This window comes from Salvia hispanica, chromosome 2, assembly GCF_029641045.1.
Source record: "Salvia hispanica isolate PSC_SH4W2 chromosome 2, Shi_PSC_v1, whole genome shotgun sequence".
Taxonomy (NCBI): domain Eukaryota; kingdom Viridiplantae; phylum Streptophyta; class Magnoliopsida; order Lamiales; family Lamiaceae; genus Salvia; species Salvia hispanica.
In genome coordinates this window covers 4,651,045-4,674,208 of record NC_142693.1, presented here as the reverse complement: position 1 = coordinate 4,674,208, position 23,164 = coordinate 4,651,045, and the positions used below count along the sequence as shown (strand labels likewise).

The following is a 23,164-nucleotide window of genomic DNA, read 5'->3' as shown; positions in this document are numbered from 1 at the left end:
TCTTGGTTCCCAAAATAAAAATCGCCTACATTTTCTTTCATGAGTCAGAGTCACAATAATATATATACTACTCCGTAACACTTTATAAAAATATGGACATTTTCTTTTTTTTTTTTTTTTCGTCCCATAAAAATAGTTAATTTTTATTTTGGAAAAATTTCCTCAATCATTAATTATTATATAGTATATCAATTTATTTATAACTTGTACCACTAGGATCATTTAACACTAATAATAACGTGAGTTCTACTATCCACTAATACTATTTTAATTATATGTCTCCTCATTTTTTCTTACTTTACTAATTATACATTAATTCTTGTATAGTCTCAAATGTCCCTATTTTTATGAGAGGGTGAGAGGATGAGTAATCCTATTTCTGAAATTGTTTATTCATATGTCTACTTAATAGGATTCTCAAAATCAATCTTGACAATGAAATTGTATATTCACGTGTTACGCAATAAGATTATCACAGTCAATCTTTTCAAATGCTGACCATGAAATTGTTTATTCACGTGTTTCTGCAATATGATTATCAAAATCGGTCTTTTATAAAGTTGACCGGTAATGAATCGACGAAGCTATTGATTCATTGTTCAAAATTCAAATGGGTCCGATCAGTTAAATTATGTATCCAAATAATACTAGCAAATATCCCCAGCACTAATGTCATATTATAAGCACACTACGCCTTAAGTGTATTATCAAGCTCAATTATAATCCATTGGATTAAAACACACAATCATGATTTAGCAATAATCGGAGTCTGATAGAGAAAGTAACTATTTTACGAAATTTGCCCGAGAGTCCAACTCCAGTGGACCGCTAAGTTGGTCTGAACCAACCTAGCTAGCAGTCCGATGACTTGGTCCAACGAGATTTTTGATATTTTTGCTTTTTAAAGCTCAATCTATTTCTCATAAAGATATACATTCAAATCCTAATACACTAAAAATATGTTTGCTCTGACCTATATATAATTATCCAAGATTCTATTATGTTTGTCTAGGTACGATTATTATGATCGATTAGGATCTATATCATATCTTCATCTGATAAAACCCTGAGAAGTCTCCAAACTATTGGTTTTATTTAGTTTGATCATGTTTTCTCTTGTAATTTTTTTAGTTTCGTTGTCTATGTATATAAACAAAATTGACAATGATGTATACTTAATTTTAATAATTTTTCTCCAAATCTCAAATTATTTTAATGGTCCATGTAGCTAATATTTTTGATTATGTAGTCAATAACTAAATGATTTGTTTAGTCAATGAAATCAAAGCAGTTATTTATCCTTTTTATTTAAGAATTACTATTAATTTCAAAAAGTGTTATAATTGTTTATCTAGTACAATAAATTGGTTAATGACATAATGTTGCAGTACTTTTAGATTTATATCACTAGTCTATATGGATACGATGCACACAATTACCCTTTGCTTGCAACAATGCGAATAAAAAGTACTTATCACAAACAGAGAAATGAACTCTTCTCTGCCTATATATATACATGGGCAATGGCTTCATGTTTAAGAACTACACTTACAAACCTCTTGTCTTCTTGTTTCGGATTTGCAGACATACATAAATGGCGGCTCATCGTCCCGAGTACAACTTTCCCCCCAGCTTGTGGGGTGATCAGTTCATCAATTACATTTCTGACTCCAAGGTATGTGAATGTATAATATCTACAACTTTAATTTTCACTTTACTTGTATACTTATTATAGATTCATTTATAATTAATTTGGTATCAATTGTAGGTCTTAGAAAAATACTCCAACTCAGTTGAAGTGATGAAAAATGAAGTGAGAAATCTGCTAACAGCTCCACAAACTAAAATGATAGACACCATGAATCTGATCAACACACTCGAGCGCCTTGGCGTTTCGTATCACTTTGAAAATGAGATCGAAGAAAAATTGCAACAATTTTTCCATCTCAATACTAATTATGACGATGATGAAGTCTATGATTTGTACACCGTTGCTCTCCATTTTCGATTGTTCAGGCAGCACGGACACCGTATATCTACTGGTAAATATTAGTGTATTAAATATACCCTTCTTGATTTAATTTGGCTATAAATAATACTAATATGATTGTTTTGAAGCAGAAATATTTGCTAAATGGATGGATGAGAAGGGGAATTTCAAAGAGAGTATTAAGAGTGACACGAAGGGTTTGCTGAGTTTGTACGAAGCTTCATATCTTCGAACACGTGGAGAAGCCATACTAGAAGACGCGCTTGCTTTTACTACGGCCACTCTCAAATCCATGGTGCCAAACCTCGGATCGCCACTTAAGAAGCAAGTTGAGCGTGCCCTCATGCAGCCCTTGCACTTCGGGACTCCTAGAATTGAAGCACGAAGTTACATCGCGGTGTATGAAGAAGAAGAGCACAAAAATGAAACCCTAATCAAGTTTGCCAAATCAGACTATAACCTTTTGCAAATGCAGCACAAAGAGGAGCTCCAGCAGGTTTCTAGGTAACATAATTTCGAACCAATAGATTTGTGGTGTTGATACTAACTAGAAATAATATTGATTGCTATGTATAGGTGGTGGAGAGAATTAGGGCTTATGTCGAAACTTCCTTATACAAGAGATAGGATGGTGGAGTGTTTCTTTTGGGCTATGGCAATGCACCCAGAGCCACAATATTCTCGTGCCCGTGCAACTCTTGCCAAGAGCATTGCGATCGCATCTGTGTTGGATGACACGTACGATGCTTATGGCACGATTGAGGAACTTGAGGTTTTCACCAAGGCAATAGAAAGGTAAAATCGAAGAACATGCTTGTATCGTCATTTCATTTGGAATTACCATTTTTACCAAATTAGGGATAATCATTCTTTCCTCAACTAACCCATGGTTGTCTACATTCAGTCATTTCCCACCTTCACTCTTTATTTATTTATTTATTTATTTATTTTTCTAATATTCAATTCTTTGCTAATTTCATTCCATTAATTTCCCCTTGTTTATAATTAATTGCTTGCTTATAAGGTGGGATTATGGAGAAATCTCTCAACTCCCCGAGTACATGAGACCTATTTATAAAGCTATCTTGGAACTCTACAATCCATACGAGGAAGAATTGGCTAAGGAAGGAAGATCCTACGCATCATACTACGCCATAGAGAGAGTATATATGATTCGTGCTATAAGAAACTTTTTTTTTTATTACTATTACTATTATGAAAATGTGTGTTCTTACCAACTTTGATATGATATGATCCATAGCTAAAGGAATTGGCAAGAGGCTACTTTGAAGAGGCGAAGTGGTTGTTAGAGGGTAACTTGCCATCATTTGAGGAATACCTAAAGCTTGGTCAAATTACGAGCACCTACGATTATCTGGTCCCTGCTTCTTTTATGGGAATAGGATCTACTCGAAAGGAAGACTTCGAGTGGCTAAGCGAGAAGCCTAAAATACTTGTTTCCACACTCATAATAGGTCGCTTACTTGATGACATAGGTTCTTATGAGGTAACGCATATACACACATATATATACTTTTTCAATCAGGGAGTTTTTGAATACTATTTGCGGTGTTTAGTTTGAGACGAAGAGAGGTCAACTGGCTATTGGGATTGAAAGCTACATGAAAGATAATGATGTGACAAAAGAAGAGGCGATGGCCAAATTTATGGAATTATGTACGAATGCATGGATAGATAACAACGAGGAGATGCTAAGGCCGTCTTGTTATAAATCTAGGGATCTTCTTATGCATATCCTAAATTTGAACCGCGTAACTTATGTTGCTTACAAAGACAAAGAAGATGGATACACTCAACCGGAAAAGGTTTTGAAGCCTCATATTGTTGGCATGCTGGTCGATGCATTTGATGTTTAGCCAAGTCGAATCATATATAGTACTCAAAATAGTTGTACCATGTATTTGGTATGTAATTCTATTTTGTTATTGTTATTCTATCTTTACATTGTTGTAGAGAGACTTTGATGTATGGTCCTACTTCCTTTCAATCTGTTGGCAATAAAAATACTACTATAAAATAGTAAAGATTTTCCAAAAGCCACCAATTAAGTACAGTGCCCCTCTCAAATTTCCTTTGCTTGTAAATTTGACCACTTCGATGATTCTTCGTGTGTACAATTTCACTATTTTTCTGACAATTTGACTTAATTACATAATATCCATGGGTTTAAAAGACATTCAGACATCTAAAATAAGTATATATTTCTTTTATTGCCATAAGAAACATACAACACAATAGAATTTCATACCATATTATATATGGTAATACAACTATTTTGATTATATATGATTCGAAATGACTACGCCTCAAATGCATTAACCAACAATGCAATGATATGAGGCTTCAAACCTTTGGGTTGAGTGTATCCATCTTCATTGTTTTTGTATGTAACGTCTGTTACCCGATCAAAATTGAGGATACGCGTAAGAAGAACCCTAGATTTGTAACAAGAAGGCCTTAACATCTCCTCATTGGTCTCTGTCCATGCGTTCGTGGATAATTCGATAAATTTGGTCATCGCCTCTTCTTTTGTCACACCATATTCTTTCATGTAGCTTTCAACCCCAATTGCAAGTTGTCCTCTATCCATCTCAAACTAAATACCACAAATAGTATTCAAAATTATTCTCTTACTGAAAAAGTAGTTGATTAATATCAAGATAAATATACGTATGTATATGATGAAGCTGTTGCAATAGATATCGGTAGTATATGCGTACCTCATATGAACCAATGTCATCAAGTAAGCGGCCTATTGTGAGTGCGGCCACAAATACTTTAGGCTTCTTACTCAGCCACTCGAAGTCTTCCTTTCGAGCAGATCCTATTCCCATAAAAGAAGAGGGGACCAGATAACCGAAGGTGCTCGTAATGAGACCAAGCTTTAGGTATTCCTCAAATGATGGCAAGTTACCCTCTAAGAACCACTTCGCCTCCTCAAAGTAGTACCTCACCAATTCCTTTAGCTATATATGGATCATATCAAATCAAATCAAATTTGGTTAGAATACAAACTCTTATAATAGTAATACTACTAATAGTAATAGTAATAAGAATATCTTTATATATAATACAAATCATACTCCTTCTATGGCATAGTATGTTGCATAGGATCGTCCCTCCTTAGCTAATTCTTCCTCGAATTGAATGTAGAGTTTCAAGATAGCTTTATAGAGAGGTCTCATGTAGTCAGGGAGTCGAGAGAGTTCTCCAAAATCCCACCTTATAAGCAAGCAAATAAGTTGGTGAAATGCATCAAAAGTAGTAAATGGATGAATATAGAAAAGAATAACAAACCTTGGAGAAGCATGAAGTGGAATGAGAGTGAAGTGGGATGGTGATAGAAATTAGAAAGTGTATGGATGTAAAAAGGATGAATGACAAAACTTTGATGATTCAATTGTTTGATAGACACAAGGAATGGAAGCGATATTAGTTGAGAGAGTGTGAGAGCCAAAATTTGATGGTGGAACTAAGAGGTTTAGGGGAGGAATGCTTATTCCTAATAAGAACTCGAATGGAGATGGAATGGTCTTGGATTTTACCTTTGTATTGCCTCGGTGAAAACCTCAAGTTCCTCAATTGTACCATAAGCATCATATGTGTCGTCTATTACTGATGCTATAGCAACACTCTTGGAAAGAACGACGCGGGCACGAGAATATTGTGGCTCATAGTACACTCCCAAAGCCCAAAAGTAACACTCCACCATCCTATCTCTTGCATAAGGAAGTTTCGACATAAGCCCTAATTCTTTCCACCACCTATATATATGTATAGCAGTTAGTATTAGCACTACACTACACATATATTGACCTTTTTTGGTTTAAAATTATGCTACCTTGAGACTTGCTGGAGCTCCTCTTTGTGCAGCATCTGCAAGAGGTTATAGTCTAATTTGGCAAACTTGATTAGGGTGTCGTTTTTGTGCTCTTCTTCTTCGTACGTGTCGATGTAACTTCGTGCTTCAAGTCTAGGAATCCCCCAGTGCAAGGGCTGCACGAGGGCACGCTCAACTTGCTTCTTCAGTGGCGATCCGAGGTTTGGCCCCATTGATTTTAATGTGGCAGTAGTAAAAGAAAGCGCCTCGTCTAGAATGGTTTCTCCCCGTGTTCTAAGATACGAAGCTTCATATAAACTCAGCATACCCTTTGCGTCGCTTTTAAGGCTCCCTTTGAATTTCCCATCCGCATCAGTCCATTTTCCAAATATTTCTGCTTCAAAAAAAAAAGTAAATTAGGCCTAGTTTATTATTTATAGTACAATATATACATAATAAATACATATATATACCAGATGATATAGGGTAGCCGTGCTGCCTGAATAATCGAAAATGGAGAGCAACAGTGTACAAATCATACGCTTTATCATCGTGATAATTCGTATTGAGATCGAAAAATTGTTGCAGTTTCTCTTCGATCTCATTCTCAAAATGATACGAAACGCCTAGGCGTTCGAGTGTGTTGATCAGATTCATGGTGTCTATTATTTTAGTTTCTGGAGCAGTTAGCAGACTTCGAACATCATTTTTCAGTACTTCAATGGTCTTTGAATATTTTTCTAAAACCTATAATGCATGGAATTCAATCTTTGTTATAAAAATAACAAAATGAAAGCGTAGACATATAGTACCATATGTAATTAAATGCAAACTCTAAATATTGTACAAACTCCAAACTATGCTCAGGAGCGTTAGAAAATGTCAATAGATGATAAAATAATAGCAACAAAAAATGTCAAAACAGTGTCAACGGTTGATGCTGTGTTGACATTTTTTGTTGCTATTATTTTGTCATCTATTCACATTTTCTGATGGTCCAGATTATAGTTTGGAGTTTGTATGATATTTAGATTTGCATTTTATCACTACCCATGATATAGATATATACCTTTGAGTCAGAAATGTGATTAATGAAGTGATCACCCCACAAGCTAGGTGGGAACTTGGACTCAGGGCGATGATAGAAACTGTTGGAGTTTAGAGCCGCCATTAATTTACAAATCTAGAACAGCAAAATAAGAAGCTAGAGACGCAAGTTGTGTTGTGGTTCAAGTGTTGAACAAGATTAATCCATGTATATATAGGCATAGGATCAAACAAAACGACTATTTGAAGTATTAATTATTGGATCATAAAACATAAATTATGACGGCCGCCGTGTAGTTGTCTTGTGTGTTTGTTACGTTAAGCCAAAATTAATGTTTAAACAGACATAGGACTTACAATTAGGACAGCGTGGTTGACAAGAATTAATACCTCGATAATTTATAAAATACATAAATAGTAAGTATATTAATATATTGAGTACTTGATATAGGACTTACATGCAAGAACAGCTTGTGTGTCAAGAATGCATATTTATGGTTGGCGGCAGTGTGGTTAAGTAAACAAGATTTTAGTCCGGGACAAATCATTAAGCTATGGGCCTTGGTCGGCTATAAAACAATATTTTAGGATACGAGCAATAAAAATAAGAGTATATTAATCGTCTCTTTTAATGCTCTGTTTTTTTACATAGTACTATTATGCTTTCTTAATCATTTTAGAGAGACACCTATCATCTAAAAATATCAATTTTAAACTTTTACTTGGAAGAGAGATCCATTTGGTAAATGGATTGATGTAAATGGGAAATTTCAAGAGAGTAATAGGAGCGACGCGAAGGGTTTGGTGAGTTTGTATGAAGCTTCATATCTTCAACACGTAGAGAAGCCATACTAGAGTACGCGCTTGCTTTTACTACGGCCACTCTCAAATGCATTGCGCCAAACCTTGGATCGCCACTGAAGAGGCAAGTTGAGCGTGCCCTCGTGCAGCCCTTGCACTTTGGGACTCCTAGAATTGAAGCACGAAGTTACATCCCTAATCAAGTTTGCCAAAGTAGACTATAACCTAATGCAGATGCAGCACAAAGAGAAGCTCCAGCAAGTCTCAAGGTAACATAATTTCGAAACAATAGGATCTATTCGAAAGGAATACTTCGAGTGGCTAAGCTAGAGGCCAAAAATATTTGTTGCAACTCTTATAAAAGGTCGCTTACTAGATGACATAGGTTCTTATGAGGTATGCATATACATATCTATATATCTTTTCAATTGGAGAATAGTTTTTTAATACTATTTGTGGTATTTAGTTTGAGACGAAGAGAGGTCAACTTGCTATTGGGGTTGAAAGCTACATGAAAGAAAATGGTGTGACAAAAGTAGAAGCAATGGCCAAGTTTATGGATTTATGTACGAATGCATGGATAGACAACAACGAGAGATGCTAAGGCCGTCTTGTTATAAATCTAGGGATATTCTTATGCATATCCTAAACTTGAACCGGGTAACGTATGTTTCTTACCTAGACAAAGAAGATGGATACACTCAACCGGAAAAGGTTTTGAAGCCTCGTATTGTTGGCATGCTGGTCGATGCATTTGAAATTTAGTCATTTTGAATAATATATATATATAGATACATAGTACTCAAGATAGATGTAATGCTATTTTGTTATTGTTATGCTATGTCTACTACTTTGCCTCTTAGAGAGTAGGGCTGACAATTTTTGACACGACACGATAACACGACACGAGCCGGCACGAAATTAATGGGTTTGGGTCAGAGCTTATTGGGTTCGTGTCCTTATCGGGTCGACCCATTAAGGACATGAAAATTTCGTGTCGGGTTCGTGTTATCTGTTAACAATGCGTGTTAGTGTCGTGTTCGTGTTATCCGTTAACAAATAATATTTTAATATTATTAATTCTTATTATTTTCATTTTTCAATACTTATTAAATGACTCTTACAATCTCATTTTTCAATACGTGTTGTTATCGAGTCGTGTTGATCCGAAGTGGTTCGTGTCATGTTCGTGTCTGAGGGTAGCGGGTCGTGTTCGTGTTCGTGTTTGTTGCTATCTTGTTCGTATCGTTATCGTGTCGACACGATAACGACCCGACACACACGATTTGTCAGCCCTATTAGAGAGACTTTGATGTATGGTTCCTTTCAATCTGTTTGCAATAAAAAATTGAATAGTCAAGATTTTCCAAAAGCCAGTGACTCAACTTATTTTCAACACAAGTGTACCCACAAGTGTATGGGGCTAATGTAGCAAATAGTAAGCAAAGAGTATCGTATCCATAGAGACAATGTCAACCTAATTACCACGAATCAACCTCAACTACTATCTAGATGAATCGGAAAGTTTGGGTTTTCTAAATCTACTTAAAAGCAAGGTAAAAATAATTAAAAATAACTAGAGAACTAAAAGCAAATAAGAAAACGGATGTAGATCAAGGATGAGAAGGGTAGAATCCTACGGGATCGATAACAACTATCCTATGCTCAACTAACTTTCTAACTATGCCAACAAAGGGTCTCAAGGGTTATTAAGCTATCACTAAGGTAAAACTATATCTTTTCTCAAAGCATATAATTTGTAGATTCCTACCTAGAACCGAAGTCTCCTTCCTAGAACTAAGGCAACAACTCCTAATAGCTCCTAAGATACTTAGCTTCATTCAAAGGCTCAAATCTCTCGATTATATTGGCAAAGACGTCAATTTCTTCTCTTTCAAATTAAACTACTCACTTCTCAGTTCTTGTAGTAAAATCCACATGCATTTATAAGGTGATCAGTCAAATAAATGTATAAGCACAGAAGAAATCAAAATAACCACATGAGCCAAGGCATAGAAAAAGGAAATCAATTAAACATAAGAATCGTTGTATCTCCCCCGTAGAACTCTACGAAGGATTTAGCTACTCATGTTCATCACAAAAGTCAAAGAAATATTCAAAGAAATAATCGAAAACATTGTTTGAACAAGAATAAGACTAAAGGTAGAAACTCCTAGAATTGGATTGGGCGGATTGGAGGTCTCGTCTTCGATCTTGCGATGAATACTCGTCCTTTGCTCGCTCTTCTCTTCTTTCTTGGTGAAAAAGTAGTATTTTTGGGGTTGAAGGCGTGTAGAATGTGTTGGGAGGCGTTTCCTAGGCATATATATACCTAGGGTTGACTTTGGGCTCGAAATAAGCTGTCCGACGAAGCTGGCGGGTCGCCAGCTTGGGTGTGCGTCGAAGCTGGCGAGTCGCTAGCTGCTTACGGCGTTTTTTTCGTGTGTTGCTGGCGGGTCGCCAGGTTCGTTTGCATGCGAACCTGGCGGGTCGCCAGCTATGTCACTGCACTGCGCAGTCTTGGTAAAACGGCCAAAACTTCTTCTACCAAACTCCGATTGAGACGTTTAAGATATCCACGCGAAGCTCTTTCGAAGACGAAGAGAATGGTATACATTACATGCGAATCGGACTTCAAAATATCCAGATAAGCTGTCTCGAACATTGAGCAGCTGCACATCCACATATTTTGTACATTTTTCTACACATTCTTCACAAAATGGTCAAAATACCAACATAATAGAGAAGTAGCTATAACCATGTCTCAAAGTACACAATATATGATCAAAACCAAGTAAAACTACCCTCTAAAATTATGTAAAATCCAAGTGAATCAACTCCCCCAAACTTAAACAATTGCAAGTCCTCGAGCAATAAAGAAAAAGAACTAGAAGAAACTTGGATTCAAAAGAGTTTTAGACATCATCATCGTCTCAAATAATACGGAATAAAGGAGCATATCACAATACAAATTCCATCAAGTTAAGCCGTCGAATGCACTTTTACTACTAACTCGTATATCACCTTGGATTCATGCTCCACTCGGGATGTATATGTGTGTATATTCACCTCACTCAAAGTGTATAAGATATCAAGTAACACTCAAATCAATCAAAAATGCATGGTTTACCATAGGCTTGCTCAATGTCTAACCTCTCCTCTACTTCGTCTGACTATAAATCTAGAGTCCGAAAGGTCTTTTGTTTAGGTTATAATGTAGGCTCTTTGGTAGGTAGGGTAATATTTGGCTAAAGTGACTAAATTCCTAATAAGATAAAATCCCAAGAAATTGCACAATCCACTTTCAACTTCAACCATTCACCAAAACACTTATCAACAATAACTAGACTTTGTCTAATTTCTTCCCAACTTCCAAAGACCTCAAATTATTCTCTATATACAATATTTTTTCTTTTTTCTTTCTCTTTTTTTTTTCTTCTTTCTTTTCCATTTTTTTTCTTCTTTCTCTTTTTTTTCTTTCTAAGTACAACCAATTTTCAACTTGATAAGCTAAACACGACCAATTTCTTTCAACAACTAAGCTCTTCAAATTCTTCTTTTCACAACTCAACAATTCTAGAGTCTAGAATTCCCAACCCCTTTGATTAGCTTGACAAAAGAAAAGGCAATAGGCTCAAACTTGGCTATCAAGGGTATTATTATATAATAAGGTTAGTGTTTAGGTAAAAATAAGGCTAACAACAATGGCCTAACATCTTCCCCTATCTTTAAGGTCACTATGTAGACTCAAGAAGACAAGGAGCAAGTTCTAGAAACACATACACAATTGATGATAAATCACACATGAAAGAATTAAAAGCTCAAGTCTCTCTGGGCAAATAGCATGAATCAAGGCAAACAAGCAATTCGTTACTTATGCATCATATTACTCAAACTCTCAAGTCAATGGTCAAGTGATAGCTCAAAGTGGAAGGTTCTTTTATCATAGACGACTAGTCTTCACCCAAATTACTACCAAATTTTCCAATTCAATTTCAAAAATTTTTCATTAAAACCCAACCAATCAAAGCAAGCATTCAAGGAGTTCTAACAAAATAATTCAATCCTAAAACAAAATAAAGCAACAAAAGTAATAAGATACGTACCTCGTTAGTGTTCCTATCCACCATATCATCCCCCCAAACTTATTCAAAGCTAAGCAAAGAATAAGTTTGAAAAGTTGGTGGAGAAGGGAGACTTACATGGTAAGCAAGCAACAAAAAAAAAAAAAAAAAAAACAAAAAAAACACACCAAAAATAAAATGAAACGATAAAATTAAAAGTTACCTACTAGGGGTTACCTCCCCTACAGTGCCTTTGGTTATCGTCGTTGGCTCGACGTCCTCCATGAGCTGCATCATGTCACGCCATAAATGGTGGTGTTGGATTTTCTATCAATCTTGGAAGCATATGATCTAGCCAATCTCTTCTTCCACCAAGTAGTTTTCAAAGCTCCATCACAAATTTTGGTTTCCACTTTGGGTGAATTTGCAGCTTTTGTTTTCTTCTCCTTCACTTTAGGATTTGATGCAGTCTCTTCTTTAGAAAGTGATCCACCACATGAACCAAACATCCACCGCGGCAATGAAAAATCCCCCAATGTGGACTCAATTGCTTGTGTCTTTTGGACCTCTACAACATGCACCGCTTTGCACTCCATCTTCATAACAAGTTCCTCATCTTCATGACTCTTCATAGCATTATAGATAGACAAAATGTGTCGTTTGTTTCCCATACGAAGAGTGAGCTCTCCCTTTGCAATATCTATCAATGCTTTTCCCGTTGCTAGGAATGGACGCCCTAGGATAAGCGGCACATTCATGTCTTCCTCCATATCCAACACTACAAAATCGACGGGAAATATGAAGTCGTGTACCTTCACTAGAACATCCTCAACAATTCCTTTAGGATAGGTGACTGATCTATCTGCCATCTGCAGTGTGATTGTAGTCGGCTTGAGAGTGCCGATCTTCATCTTTCTGAAAAATGATAATGGCATCAAATTTATGCTCGCCCCCAGATCACACAATGCCTTTGTCTGTCGGTCATTTCCAATGACGCATGAGATATTGAAACTCCCAGGATCTTTAAGCTTGGCAGGTAGCTTCTTTTGAATTATCGCACTACAGTTTTCAGATATGTTCACCGTCTCATACTCAATCCACTTCTTCTTCTTGGAGAGCACATCTTTTAGGAACTTTGCATACGTAGGCATCTCTTGCAGAGCTTCCACCAATGGTATATTAATGTGCACCTTCCTAAAAATATCGAGAAATTTGGAGAATTGCTCATCCAACTTCTTCTTCTCCACCGCAAATGGGAAGGGAACTCTAACTGCCATAGGAATGGGGGGAGAGGGCAGCTTTTCTGGCACTGCGTCTTTCTTGGTCTGAATTTCCACCTTATTCTTTCCCTTGGAATTCTCTTCTGCTCTGACATCTTCTTCTGGAGTACTCTTCTTTTCCTCTACAGGCATGGAAGGACCTTCATAGCTTTTACCACCTCTCAAGTGTATGGCCTTGCAGTCCTTGGGATTGTTTACTGTTTGTGCTGGAAATTGCCCTGGCTGATGTTGGACACCTACAACTTGAGAAATTTGACTAATCTGAGTATCAATGCTCTTCATATGCACATTCAAGCTTTGCACGTCGCTTTCAACTTTTCCCAGCCTTTGATTAGTAATCTCCATGTACTTGTCAGTTTTCTCCATGTACTTGGTAGTCTGAATCATGAATGCTCCCAAGATATCTTCTGTAGTAGGCTTCTTCTGCTCATTGACCATTCCATTAGCTACTGTGAATCCCGATGGTGGTTGCAAAACATTGTTAGGATTCCCATAGGAGAGATTGGGATGCACCTTGTTACCATAGTGGTTATAGTTACCACCCCCTTGGTTGGGGCGATAGTTGTTGAAGTTCATGCTGTTCCCTCCTTGGTGCACATAGTTCACATCTTCAACTCTTCCCTGCAGTCTAGTCCAGGTTGTCTCATCTCCATGATCCCCATTTGAGTGGTCAACAGATCTAGCTGCTTTGACATTTTGTCTATTCTATCATCTTCTATAACAGAGGCCACCCTATATGATGTATTTCTTTCATTATTCCATCCTTCATCAGTGGAAGCTACTCTCTCAATCAGTTGCATGACATCATTCTCTCCTAATTGAAGTAATGCTCCTCCGGCGCTCCAATTCAGTTCACGCATTGCCTCTGGAGTACATCCCCTATAAAATGTTATGACTTGGTGTCCCGGACTTAGACCATGTTTGGGGCATCTTTTCAGCAGTGTCTTGAATCTAGCCCATGCTTCTCGGATTGTCTCATGAGGCTTCATCTTAAACTGAATTATCTCTGCTTGCCTCCTTAGAACTTCACTGGGTGGGAAATACTTCTCCAAGAATAAGTCTACCATGGCATCCCACGTTTTAACAGATCCTGACCCCATGCTGTCGTACCAATCTCTAGCATCATCTCTCAAGGAAAATGGGAATAGCCTTAGTCTGATTTGTTCATCTCTCACCCCATTAAGATTCACCGTGTTACTGATCTGAATAAACTTAGTAAGATGCTTGTTGGGATCTTCATTGGCCTTCCCCGCGAAAGCATTAGCCTCAGCCATATTTAGCAATCCTGGCTTGAGCTCAAAATGATTGGCATCGATCCCATCGTTGCCAATTGGTGGGTCCTCTACCCCTCTGTAAGCGTACATGTTTTGCACTGGCACCATGGCTTGTTGTTCATTTTTTTCTTTAACCTGTTTCACCAAATCTGCAAGTTGTAGTTGAAGCTGTTGGACTACCAGATCTGGATGTGGTGCATTGTTCTCTCCGTTGTCCGCCATTGTTACTGCAACAAGAATAGGCGGTTCTCTCTTATGAGGCGAAAGTGATCACCTTTGGTTGAGCCTTCTCTGAGCGTTTCTCCTTCGATTGGATGCTTCGATCTCAGGATCGAATAACTCTAATGGTTGCCCCTTAGAGCGAGTGAGCATACAACCTGAAAAGAAAAACACGAAAGTGAGAATAACTCAAAAAGAAAAGAAAAATATAGCAAATAAAATCTAAATTAGTAATCTTAATTTTTATCACGATATTAGGCTATAGTAACACTAAATTGTCCCCGGCAACGGCGCCAAAAACTTGACTCAACTTATTTTCAACACAAGTGTACCCACAAGTGTATGGGGCTAATGTAGCAAATAGTAAGCAAAGAGTATCGTATCCACAGAGACAATCAGTGTCAACCTAATTACCACGAACCAACCTCAACTACTATCTAGATGAATCGGAAAGTTTGGGTTTTCTAAATCTACTTAAAAGCAAGGTAAAAATAATTAAAAATAACTAGAGAACTAAAAGCAAATAAGAAAACGGATGTAGATCAAGGATGAGAAGGGTAGAATCCTACGGGATCGATAACAACTATCCTATGCTCAACTAACTTCCTAACTATGCCAACAAAGGGTCTCAAGGGTTATTAAGCTATCACTAAGGTAAAACTATATCTTTTCTCAAAGCATATAATTTGTAGATTCCTACCTAGAACCGAAGTCTCCTTCCTAGAACTAAGGCAACAACTCCTAATAGCTCCTAAGATACTTAGCTTCATTCAAAGGCTCAAATCTCTCGATTATATTGGCAAAGACGTCAATTTCTTCTCTTTCAAATTAAACTACTCACTTCTCAGTTCTTGTAGTAAAATCCACATGCATTTATAAGGTGATCAGTCAAATAAATGTATAAGCACAGAAGAAATCAAAATAACCACATGAGCCAAGGCATAGAAAAAGGAAATCAATTAAACATAAGAATCGTTGTATCTCCCCCGTAGAACTCTACGAAGGATTTAGCTACTCATGTTCATCACAAAAGTCAAAGAAATATTCAAAGAAATAATCGAAAACATTGTTTGAACAAGAATAAGACTAAAGGTAGAAACTCCTAGAATTGGATTGGGCGGATTGGAGGTCTCGTCTTCGATCTTGCGATGAATACTCGTCCTTTGCTCGCTCTTCTCTTCTTTCTAGGTGAAAAAGTAGTATTTTTGGGGTTGAAGGCGTGTAGAATGTGTTGGGAGGCGTTTCCTAGGCATATATATACCTAGGGTTGACTTTGGGCTCGAAATAAGCTGTCCGACGAAGCTGGCGGGTCGCCAGCTTGGGTGTGCGTCGAAGCTGGCGAGTCGCTAGCTGCTTACGGCGTTTTTTTCGTGTGTTGCTGGCGGGTCGCCAGGTTCGTTTGCATGCGAACCTGGCGGGTCGCCAGCTATGTCACTGCACTGCGCAGTCTTGGTAAAACGGCCAAAACTTCTTCTACCAAACTCCGATTGAGACGTTTAAGATATCCACACGAAGCTCTTTCGAAGACGAAGAGAATGGTATACATTACATGCGAATCGGACTTCAAAATATCCAGATAAGCTGTCTCGAACATTGAGCAGCTGCACATCCACATATTTTGTACATTTTTCTACACATTCTTCACAAAATGGTCAAAATACCAACATAATAGAGAAGTAGCTATAACCATGTCTCAAAGTACACAATATATGATCAAAACCAAGTAAAACTACCCTCTAAAATTATGTAAAATCCAAGTGAATCAGCCAGCAATTAATAAAACATAGTGCCTCCGATAAAAAAAACCAACTTGGATCCTCTTATAGAAGAAAATCATATTTTAGCAATTCCCACATTTTATATCCCATGTTGCATATATAGATATAATTGCAAATTTGCTATACTAGTAAATTTTACCATTTCCATTAATCTCCATGAGTAGAAAATGTTACTCAACAATACAATGGACGACTTGACTTTTTTAAAAAAAAATTAGAGCATATGATTATGATCATTAGAAAATGGACAAGAAAATTCCACATCATACACAAAAACATAACGTCACACAATATCTAATTTTCAAGATACATAAAATTAAATTGAGAATTGTATTAATTTTCTTTAAGTGAAAGTTAATACAAAATTCTCGGCGGTTCAACTCTTATTTGCATTCTTGAAAAGATTCGACAAAGAAAACTTAGAATGGAGCTTATAATTATGCTCGACTCATTATTCGAATTCAAAAGACTAAACCTCAAATGCGTCGACAAACATGTCAATAATAAGAGGCTTCAAAACCTTTTCGGGATGAGTGTAACCATCTTCTTTGTCTTTGTAAGTTACATCTACTAAGCGTTCAAAATTGAGAATAACCGTAAGAAGATCCCTAGATTTATAACAAGACGGCCTCAACATCTCTTTGTTGGTATCTTTCCATGCATTCATAGCTAATTCCATAAATTTGGCCATCGCCTCTTCTTTTGTTACACCATTTTCTTTCACGTAGCTTTCAACACCAATAGCAAGTTGACCTCTCTCCATCTCACCCTAAACACAGCACAAATATTACTAAAAATATATTTTCTAATATATTAGAAAGGTAGTTAGTTTTGATAATGACATGAGATTTTAGCAGATGTTATTCTATTTTTTAAATATTAGAAAGGTAGTTAGTTTTGATAATGACATGAGATTTTAGTGATCAAGGTAGAAAATAAGTATATATTAATATGAGAGAGAAATTTTTTTAGAAAAAAAAGAAAAGAAATATGATATCTTTTTGTAGGAGAAACTAAAGAGGAAAGTGTGACATCTACTTTAATTTTTGTGACTGGGATGGTACTATCTATCTATATGTGTACCTCATAAGAACCGACGTCATCAACTAAGCGACCTATCGTGCATGCGGCAACAAGTATCTTAGGCTTCTTACTTAGCCACTCGAAATCTTCCTTTCGAGCAGATCCTATTCCCATAAAACAAGAGGGGACCAGATAACAGACGGTGCTGGTAATGACACCAAGCTTTAGGTACTCCTCAAAAGGTGGCAAATTACCCTTTATGAACCACTTGGCCTCCTTAAAGTAGCACCTTACCAACTCCTTTAGCTATGGATCATATCAAATCAAATTTGGTAAGATGAGTACTCATGTAATATAAATCCTAGTATTTGTAATAAAAATTTCCTTATATGTAACACGAATCATACTCCTTCTATGGCATAGAACGATGCATAGGATCGTCCTTCCTTAGCTAATTCATCCTCGAATTGCATGTAGAGTTCCAAGATAGCTTTATAGAGAGGTCTCATGTAGTCAGGGAGTCGAGAGAGTTCTCCAAAATCCCACCTTATAAGCAAGCAAATAAGTTGGTTAAATTGTAGCATGTAAGCCAATATTGCAGAACTTGAAATTCTTAGGACATGCATAGTATGAATGTAGGAAAAATATGATAAAACTTGGAGGATTTCTTTGTTGGTAGGCACGAGGATTATGAAATGAAAAAAATGAAAGCATAATTCATGGAGATTGTGTAAGAGGGGTTGCACAAAATTTGAGGGTGAAATTGTGAAATCATAAAGCATATAGAAATGGTCATTTCATTCTATTATACTCCTAGCTCGGTCTCTTCATAAGTGAGACGTTTCTTTTGAGTACGAAATTTTAGAAAATAATGTTTAGAGAGCTAGTGAAAAATAGAATACAGCAGGTGAAATAATAAAGCTAATAAAATAAGAGAGCGAATAAAGAAGAAAATGTTTCACTTTAGGTGGGACGTCCCAACAAAAGATTACGAGTCATGGAGAGAGTACCAAACATATCTATTGATTTTACCTTTGTATTGCCTCGGTGAAAACCTCGAGTTCCTCAATTGTACCGTAAGCATCGTATGTGTCGTCTATCACAGATATCATAGCAGCGCTCTTGGCGAAAAAGACACGAGCAAGGGAATATTGAGGCTCATAGTGCAATGCCACAGCCCAAAAGAAACACTCCACTATCCTATCTCTTGCATAAGGAAGTTTGGAGATAAGCCCTAATTCTTTCCACCACCTATGTATAGAAATCAAGATTATTTTTAGTACTTAGTATTAACATTATTGCACATCTATTAGCCCTTTTGGTTGAAAATTATGTTACCTAGAAACTTGCTGGAGCTCCTCTCTGTGCAGCATCTGCAATAGGTTATAGTCTATTTTGGCAAATTTGATTAGGGTTTCATTTCTGAGCTCTTCTTCTTCATACATGGTGATGTAACTGTGTGCTTCAAGTCTAGGAATCCCGAAATGCAAGGGCTGCACGAGGGCAAGCTCAACGTTCTTCTTCAGTGGCGATCTGAGGTTTGGCACCATTGATTTTAGAGTGGCTGTAGTAAAAGCAAGCGCCTCGTCTAGTATGGTTTCTCCGCGTGTTCTAAGATACGAAGCTTCATACAAGCTCAGCATACCCTTCGCGTCGCTCTTAATGCTCTCGTTGAATTTCCCATTCCCATCAGTCCATTTACTGAAAATTTCTGCTTCAAAAATTTGCATATTAGTCATAGATTTAGTAATTATTTTTAGTAAAATTAAAAACATAAATACACATTAGTATTATACATATACCACTAGATATAGGGTGGCCGTGCTGCCTGAACAATCGAAAATGGAGAGCAACGGTGTACAAATCATAGGCTTCATCATCGTGATAATTCGTATTGAGATGGAAATATTGTTGCAATTTCTCTTCGATATCATTCTCAAAATGATACGAAACGCCTAGGCGCTCGAGTGTGTCGATCAGATTCATGGTGTCTATCATTTTGGTTTGTGGAGCTGTTAGCAAATTTCGAACATCACTTTTCATCACTTCAACTGTCTTGGAGTATTTTTCTACGACCTACAATGCCAAATAGTGATTATAAATGACAATCACATGATTCACATTATACTAGGAGTATATATAATGCTATATCACTTGTTACAAACCAATAAAAAGTCATTTAAAACTACTAACATACCAAAAGATAGAGCCTATTTGGTGTATAAATCTTACTACATCAATTAGTTGGCTTATACAATTGATGTGAAACATTATATTAGAGTCCAGAATAATTGACAGGGTTAGGGTTGATAATTGATGTGAAACACTGAGATACTGTGAGTGTAGAGTTGGCCTAAACCGAGACCGATAAGCTTGATTGACATCCCTATTTATTCCATCTTGATAGGAAAAGTGAAATTATACACTTACCTTGGAGTCAGATACATGATTGATGAAGTGATCACCCCACAAGCTAGGTGGGAACTTGGACTCAGGGCGATGATTGAAACTGTTGGAATTTAGAGCCGCCATTAATTTACAAATCTAGATAAACAAAATAAGAATTTAGAGAAGCAAATTTTGTTGTAGTAGTTCAAGTGTTGAACAAGATTAATCCATGTATGTATATATGCCTGCATAAGATCTAACTAAACCACAATTTGGACTATTAATTAATTAATGGATCATATAAAACATAAATTATGACGGCCGCCGTGTAGTTGTCACGTTAAGCCAAAATTAATGTTTAAACAGGTATAGGACTTACAATTAGGACAGTGTGGTTGTCAAGAATTAATACCTCGATAATTTATAAAATACATAAATAGTAATTATACATTCCTTAGCCGGCATGGAATTTTAGGAGTTATTGATTAATGTATTTAATTGGAGAGAGAAAAGGTGGGTGGAAGTATTAAAATAGAGAGAGAAAGAAAGAAGATAATTTTAATAGGGGTGAGAAAAAATGGTTGGGTGTATTAATTAGAGAGAGAAAATTTCCAAAAAAAGGAAATGTCTCATCTTAATCGGGACAAAAAAAAAAGGAAAAGGGGTCATCTTAAGTGAGACGGAGGGAGTAATATATTGAGTACTTGATATAGGACTTACATGCAAGAACAGCTTGTGTGTCAAGAATACATATTTATGGTTGGCGGCTGTGTGGTTAAGTGAAACAAATATGGGCCTTGGTCAGCTATAAAACAATATTTTTAGAAAAGTATATAATAAAAATGAGAGTATATTAATTGTCTCATTCAATGATTTTCTTACATTATTATGCTTTCTTATTCATTTTAGAGTGACACATTGTCCTTTAAAAATATCAATTTTAAATTAAGATACTATCTTCGTTCTACGTTACTTGCGGCGTTTCTTTTCGGCACGGGATTTAAAAAAATTGTGTTCAGTGAGTTAAATAAAGTAGATAAAGAGAATAAAATAAGAGAAAAAACCATTAGAAAAGTAAAAGTAAGAATACCATAGGTAACATTAAATATTTTGTTTTTAGTCAGAAAAAGAAATGACTCAAGTAACTTGAGACAACCCAAAATGGAAACGACTCAAATAACTTGGGACTGAGGGAGTATATTTTAACGTGTATATAGAAATTCCTACTTCTTTGGATAGTTACCAATTTTCACAACAACAATATCTATTTATATAGAAAATTTAATAAAATTAGTTTAATCTTTTACTGGAAAGAGAGATACATTTGTCAAAATATTATTTGCAGGACACTCCATGTCATATTACCATTTGTTATGCCTAGACTACGATATTGTTTTTTCAATTTATGTAAATTTAATCTTGTTCATTCTGAAACTCGGTTGGGCAAGTTTTTGGTATGTATTCAGTTAAAAGTTAGTCTCAAATTACTTGAGTAATTTTTTTTTTGGTTAAAACAGAATATATAATCTCATTTACTTTATTCGCTACTCTACGTACACTCTCGGCTCTCCTGTATTATTTTATCTTATTTAACTTCTTAAACACAACTTTTAGAAATCTATAAAAAGAAAAGAAACGATCCAAGTAATATGGGACAGAGTAAGTAATGATAGTAAACATGAAACTATTTGTAAAAAAACATCAACCCACACGAGTGACAATTTTTTTCACTTTTGATTGTTTCTTTATCTATGTACTCCATTTGTCCCATAGAAAAAGTAGTTGAAACTGTGTAGTGGATGGTGGAACTCATAAATAATAAAGTAAAAGAAAAGGAGAAAAAGGTTGTCATAAATGGATATAAACTATTTGTATGAGACGGACAAAAGGAAATACTTATTTCTATGGAACGGAGGAAGTATTATATTACAATTATGAATGTATAACGGTTTTATTAGGAATTAGGATTAGATAAAGTAGATGGTCTGGATCCTTCATGGCGTCACGATGTGCATGCATCCATACGCATAGCGACCGAAATTTTTCACAGTTGTATTTTCAATGTTGAGTACAAACCCATCCCGGTTTGTACTCAACACAAACAATGTTATATCTCATGATTTTTCAAAGACATGGGACGGGCAAAAATTTATTCAAGCTTGAAGGTTTTTTCAAATAATTTGACCTGATTATATAGTTGCACACCGAATTAGGCAGAATACTATAAAGGACACGAGTATAAAAGGATTTATTAATTGTTCTTTATTCAGTTTTATAGTAAATTCATTGCTAAGAGTACATCAAAGTCTCTCTACAACAACGTTTGAGATTTCTAGTAAGTAGAGATAGCATATCAATAGTACCATATGAAGCGAAGTTTGATCACTAAACCTCTATGGTCAACTAACAAGGAAATAATATGAGGCTCCAAAACCTTATGGGGATGAGTATATCCATCTTCGTTGTTCTTGTAACTAACATCTACTACTCGTTCCAAATTGAATATTTTCGTAAGAACATCCTTCGATATATAGGAAGACTCCTTTAAATACTCTTCGTTGCTATCCTGCCACGCATCCATAGACATTTTCCAAAATTTGGCCATGGCCTCTTCCTTTGTCTCACCATTCTCTCTCATGTAGCTGTCCATGCCAGTTGCAACTTGGCCTCTCTCCTTCTCTGTCTAAACACCAAAAATTTATACAAACTCAAGAGTAATAATACCACATTTATTAGAAGATAGAAAGAAAACAAAGCTCAAAGTTCCTCAATAAACTAATACTAGGGTTTATGTAATGGCAAAGTACAAAACCAAGAGATTTGTTTACTTAGCATAGGATTAGCATTTTCATATAAAAGAAGACATTTAACTCTCCGCATTTCAATTTGATTTTACACCACCATGATCATAGAGAAAATATTTCATATGCGTACATACCTCATAACTAGATGCATCACCAACCAATCGACATATTGTGAGTGCGGCTACAAGCATTTTAGGCTTCTTACTTAGCCATTCAAAGTGTTCCTTTCGAGCAGTTCCCATTCCCATAAAAGAAGAGGTGGTGAGGTAACAGTAGGTGCTGGTAATGAGAGCATTGTTTAGGTATTCCTCAAATGGCGGCAAGTATCCTTCTATGAACCACTTCGCCTCCACAAAATAGCCCCTTACCAATTCCTTTAGCTGCATATATATAACTTTTGTATGAATACACACTTTTATAATAGTACTATAGAATTCTCCTTAAGGCACATGAATCATACTGTTTCTATGGTATAGTGTGTTGCGTAGGATCGTCCTTCCTTAGCTAAGATTTCCTCGAATTGCTTGTAGAGTTCTAAAAGAGCTTTGTAGAGAGGTCTCATGTACTCTGGGAGTCTAGCAATTTCTCCATCATCCCATCTAAGCAAGCAAGAAATTTTGTCTGAAATTTTGTAAACCCTAATTGATGACCACTG

At 36.2% G+C, this 23,164-nt stretch overlaps 3 protein-coding genes and 1 pseudogene across 6 annotated transcripts; 1 reads left to right on the top strand and 3 right to left on the bottom strand.

Annotated features, from left to right (window-relative positions):
- Positions 1-1,549: 1,549 nt before the first annotated feature.
- On the top strand, positions 1,550-3,988 carry LOC125202053 (germacrene A synthase-like). Its single transcript, XM_048100370.2, has 7 exons — positions 1,550-1,675; positions 1,769-2,042; positions 2,122-2,494; positions 2,567-2,785; positions 3,015-3,153; positions 3,252-3,497; positions 3,568-3,988. The coding sequence occupies exons 1-7, from the start codon at positions 1,595-1,597 to the stop codon at positions 3,865-3,867; spliced, it is 1,632 nt and encodes a 543-aa protein (XP_047956327.2). The 5' UTR covers positions 1,550-1,594; the 3' UTR covers positions 3,868-3,988.
- A 293-nt stretch (positions 3,989-4,281) lies between these two features.
- LOC125202803 (germacrene A synthase-like) lies at positions 4,282-7,011 on the bottom strand. The gene is made up of 7 exons (XM_048101276.2): positions 6,901-7,011; positions 6,305-6,578; positions 5,853-6,225; positions 5,557-5,775; positions 5,095-5,233; positions 4,732-4,977; positions 4,282-4,607 (listed from the first exon to the last, which is right to left on the bottom strand). The coding sequence occupies exons 1-7, from the start codon at positions 7,000-7,002 to the stop codon at positions 4,311-4,313; spliced, it is 1,650 nt and encodes a 549-aa protein (XP_047957233.1). The 5' UTR covers positions 7,003-7,011; the 3' UTR covers positions 4,282-4,310.
- Positions 7,012-16,763: 9,752 nt separating this feature from the next.
- Positions 16,764-19,875, bottom strand: LOC125185125 (germacrene A synthase-like). Of its 4 annotated transcripts, XM_089066035.1 has the most exons (8): positions 19,748-19,875; positions 19,123-19,393; positions 18,656-19,031; positions 18,350-18,568; positions 17,725-17,863; positions 17,572-17,623; positions 17,378-17,481; positions 16,764-17,063 (listed from the first exon to the last, which is right to left on the bottom strand). In XM_089066035.1, the coding sequence occupies exons 1-8, from the start codon at positions 19,847-19,849 to the stop codon at positions 16,764-16,766; spliced, it is 1,563 nt and encodes a 520-aa protein (XP_088922161.1). In that variant the 5' UTR covers positions 19,850-19,875. The 4 variants fall into 4 exon arrangements, with proteins under 4 accessions (XP_088922161.1, XP_047937578.1, XP_088922159.1 ...); XM_048081621.2 differs by having other exon boundaries at positions 17,378-17,623; positions 18,656-19,028; positions 19,120-19,393; XM_089066033.1 differs by having other exon boundaries at positions 17,378-17,623.
- Positions 19,876-22,058: 2,183 nt separating this feature from the next.
- Positions 22,059-23,071, bottom strand: LOC125185133 (germacrene A synthase pseudogene; annotated as a pseudogene).
- Positions 23,072-23,164: the final 93 nt, after the last annotated feature.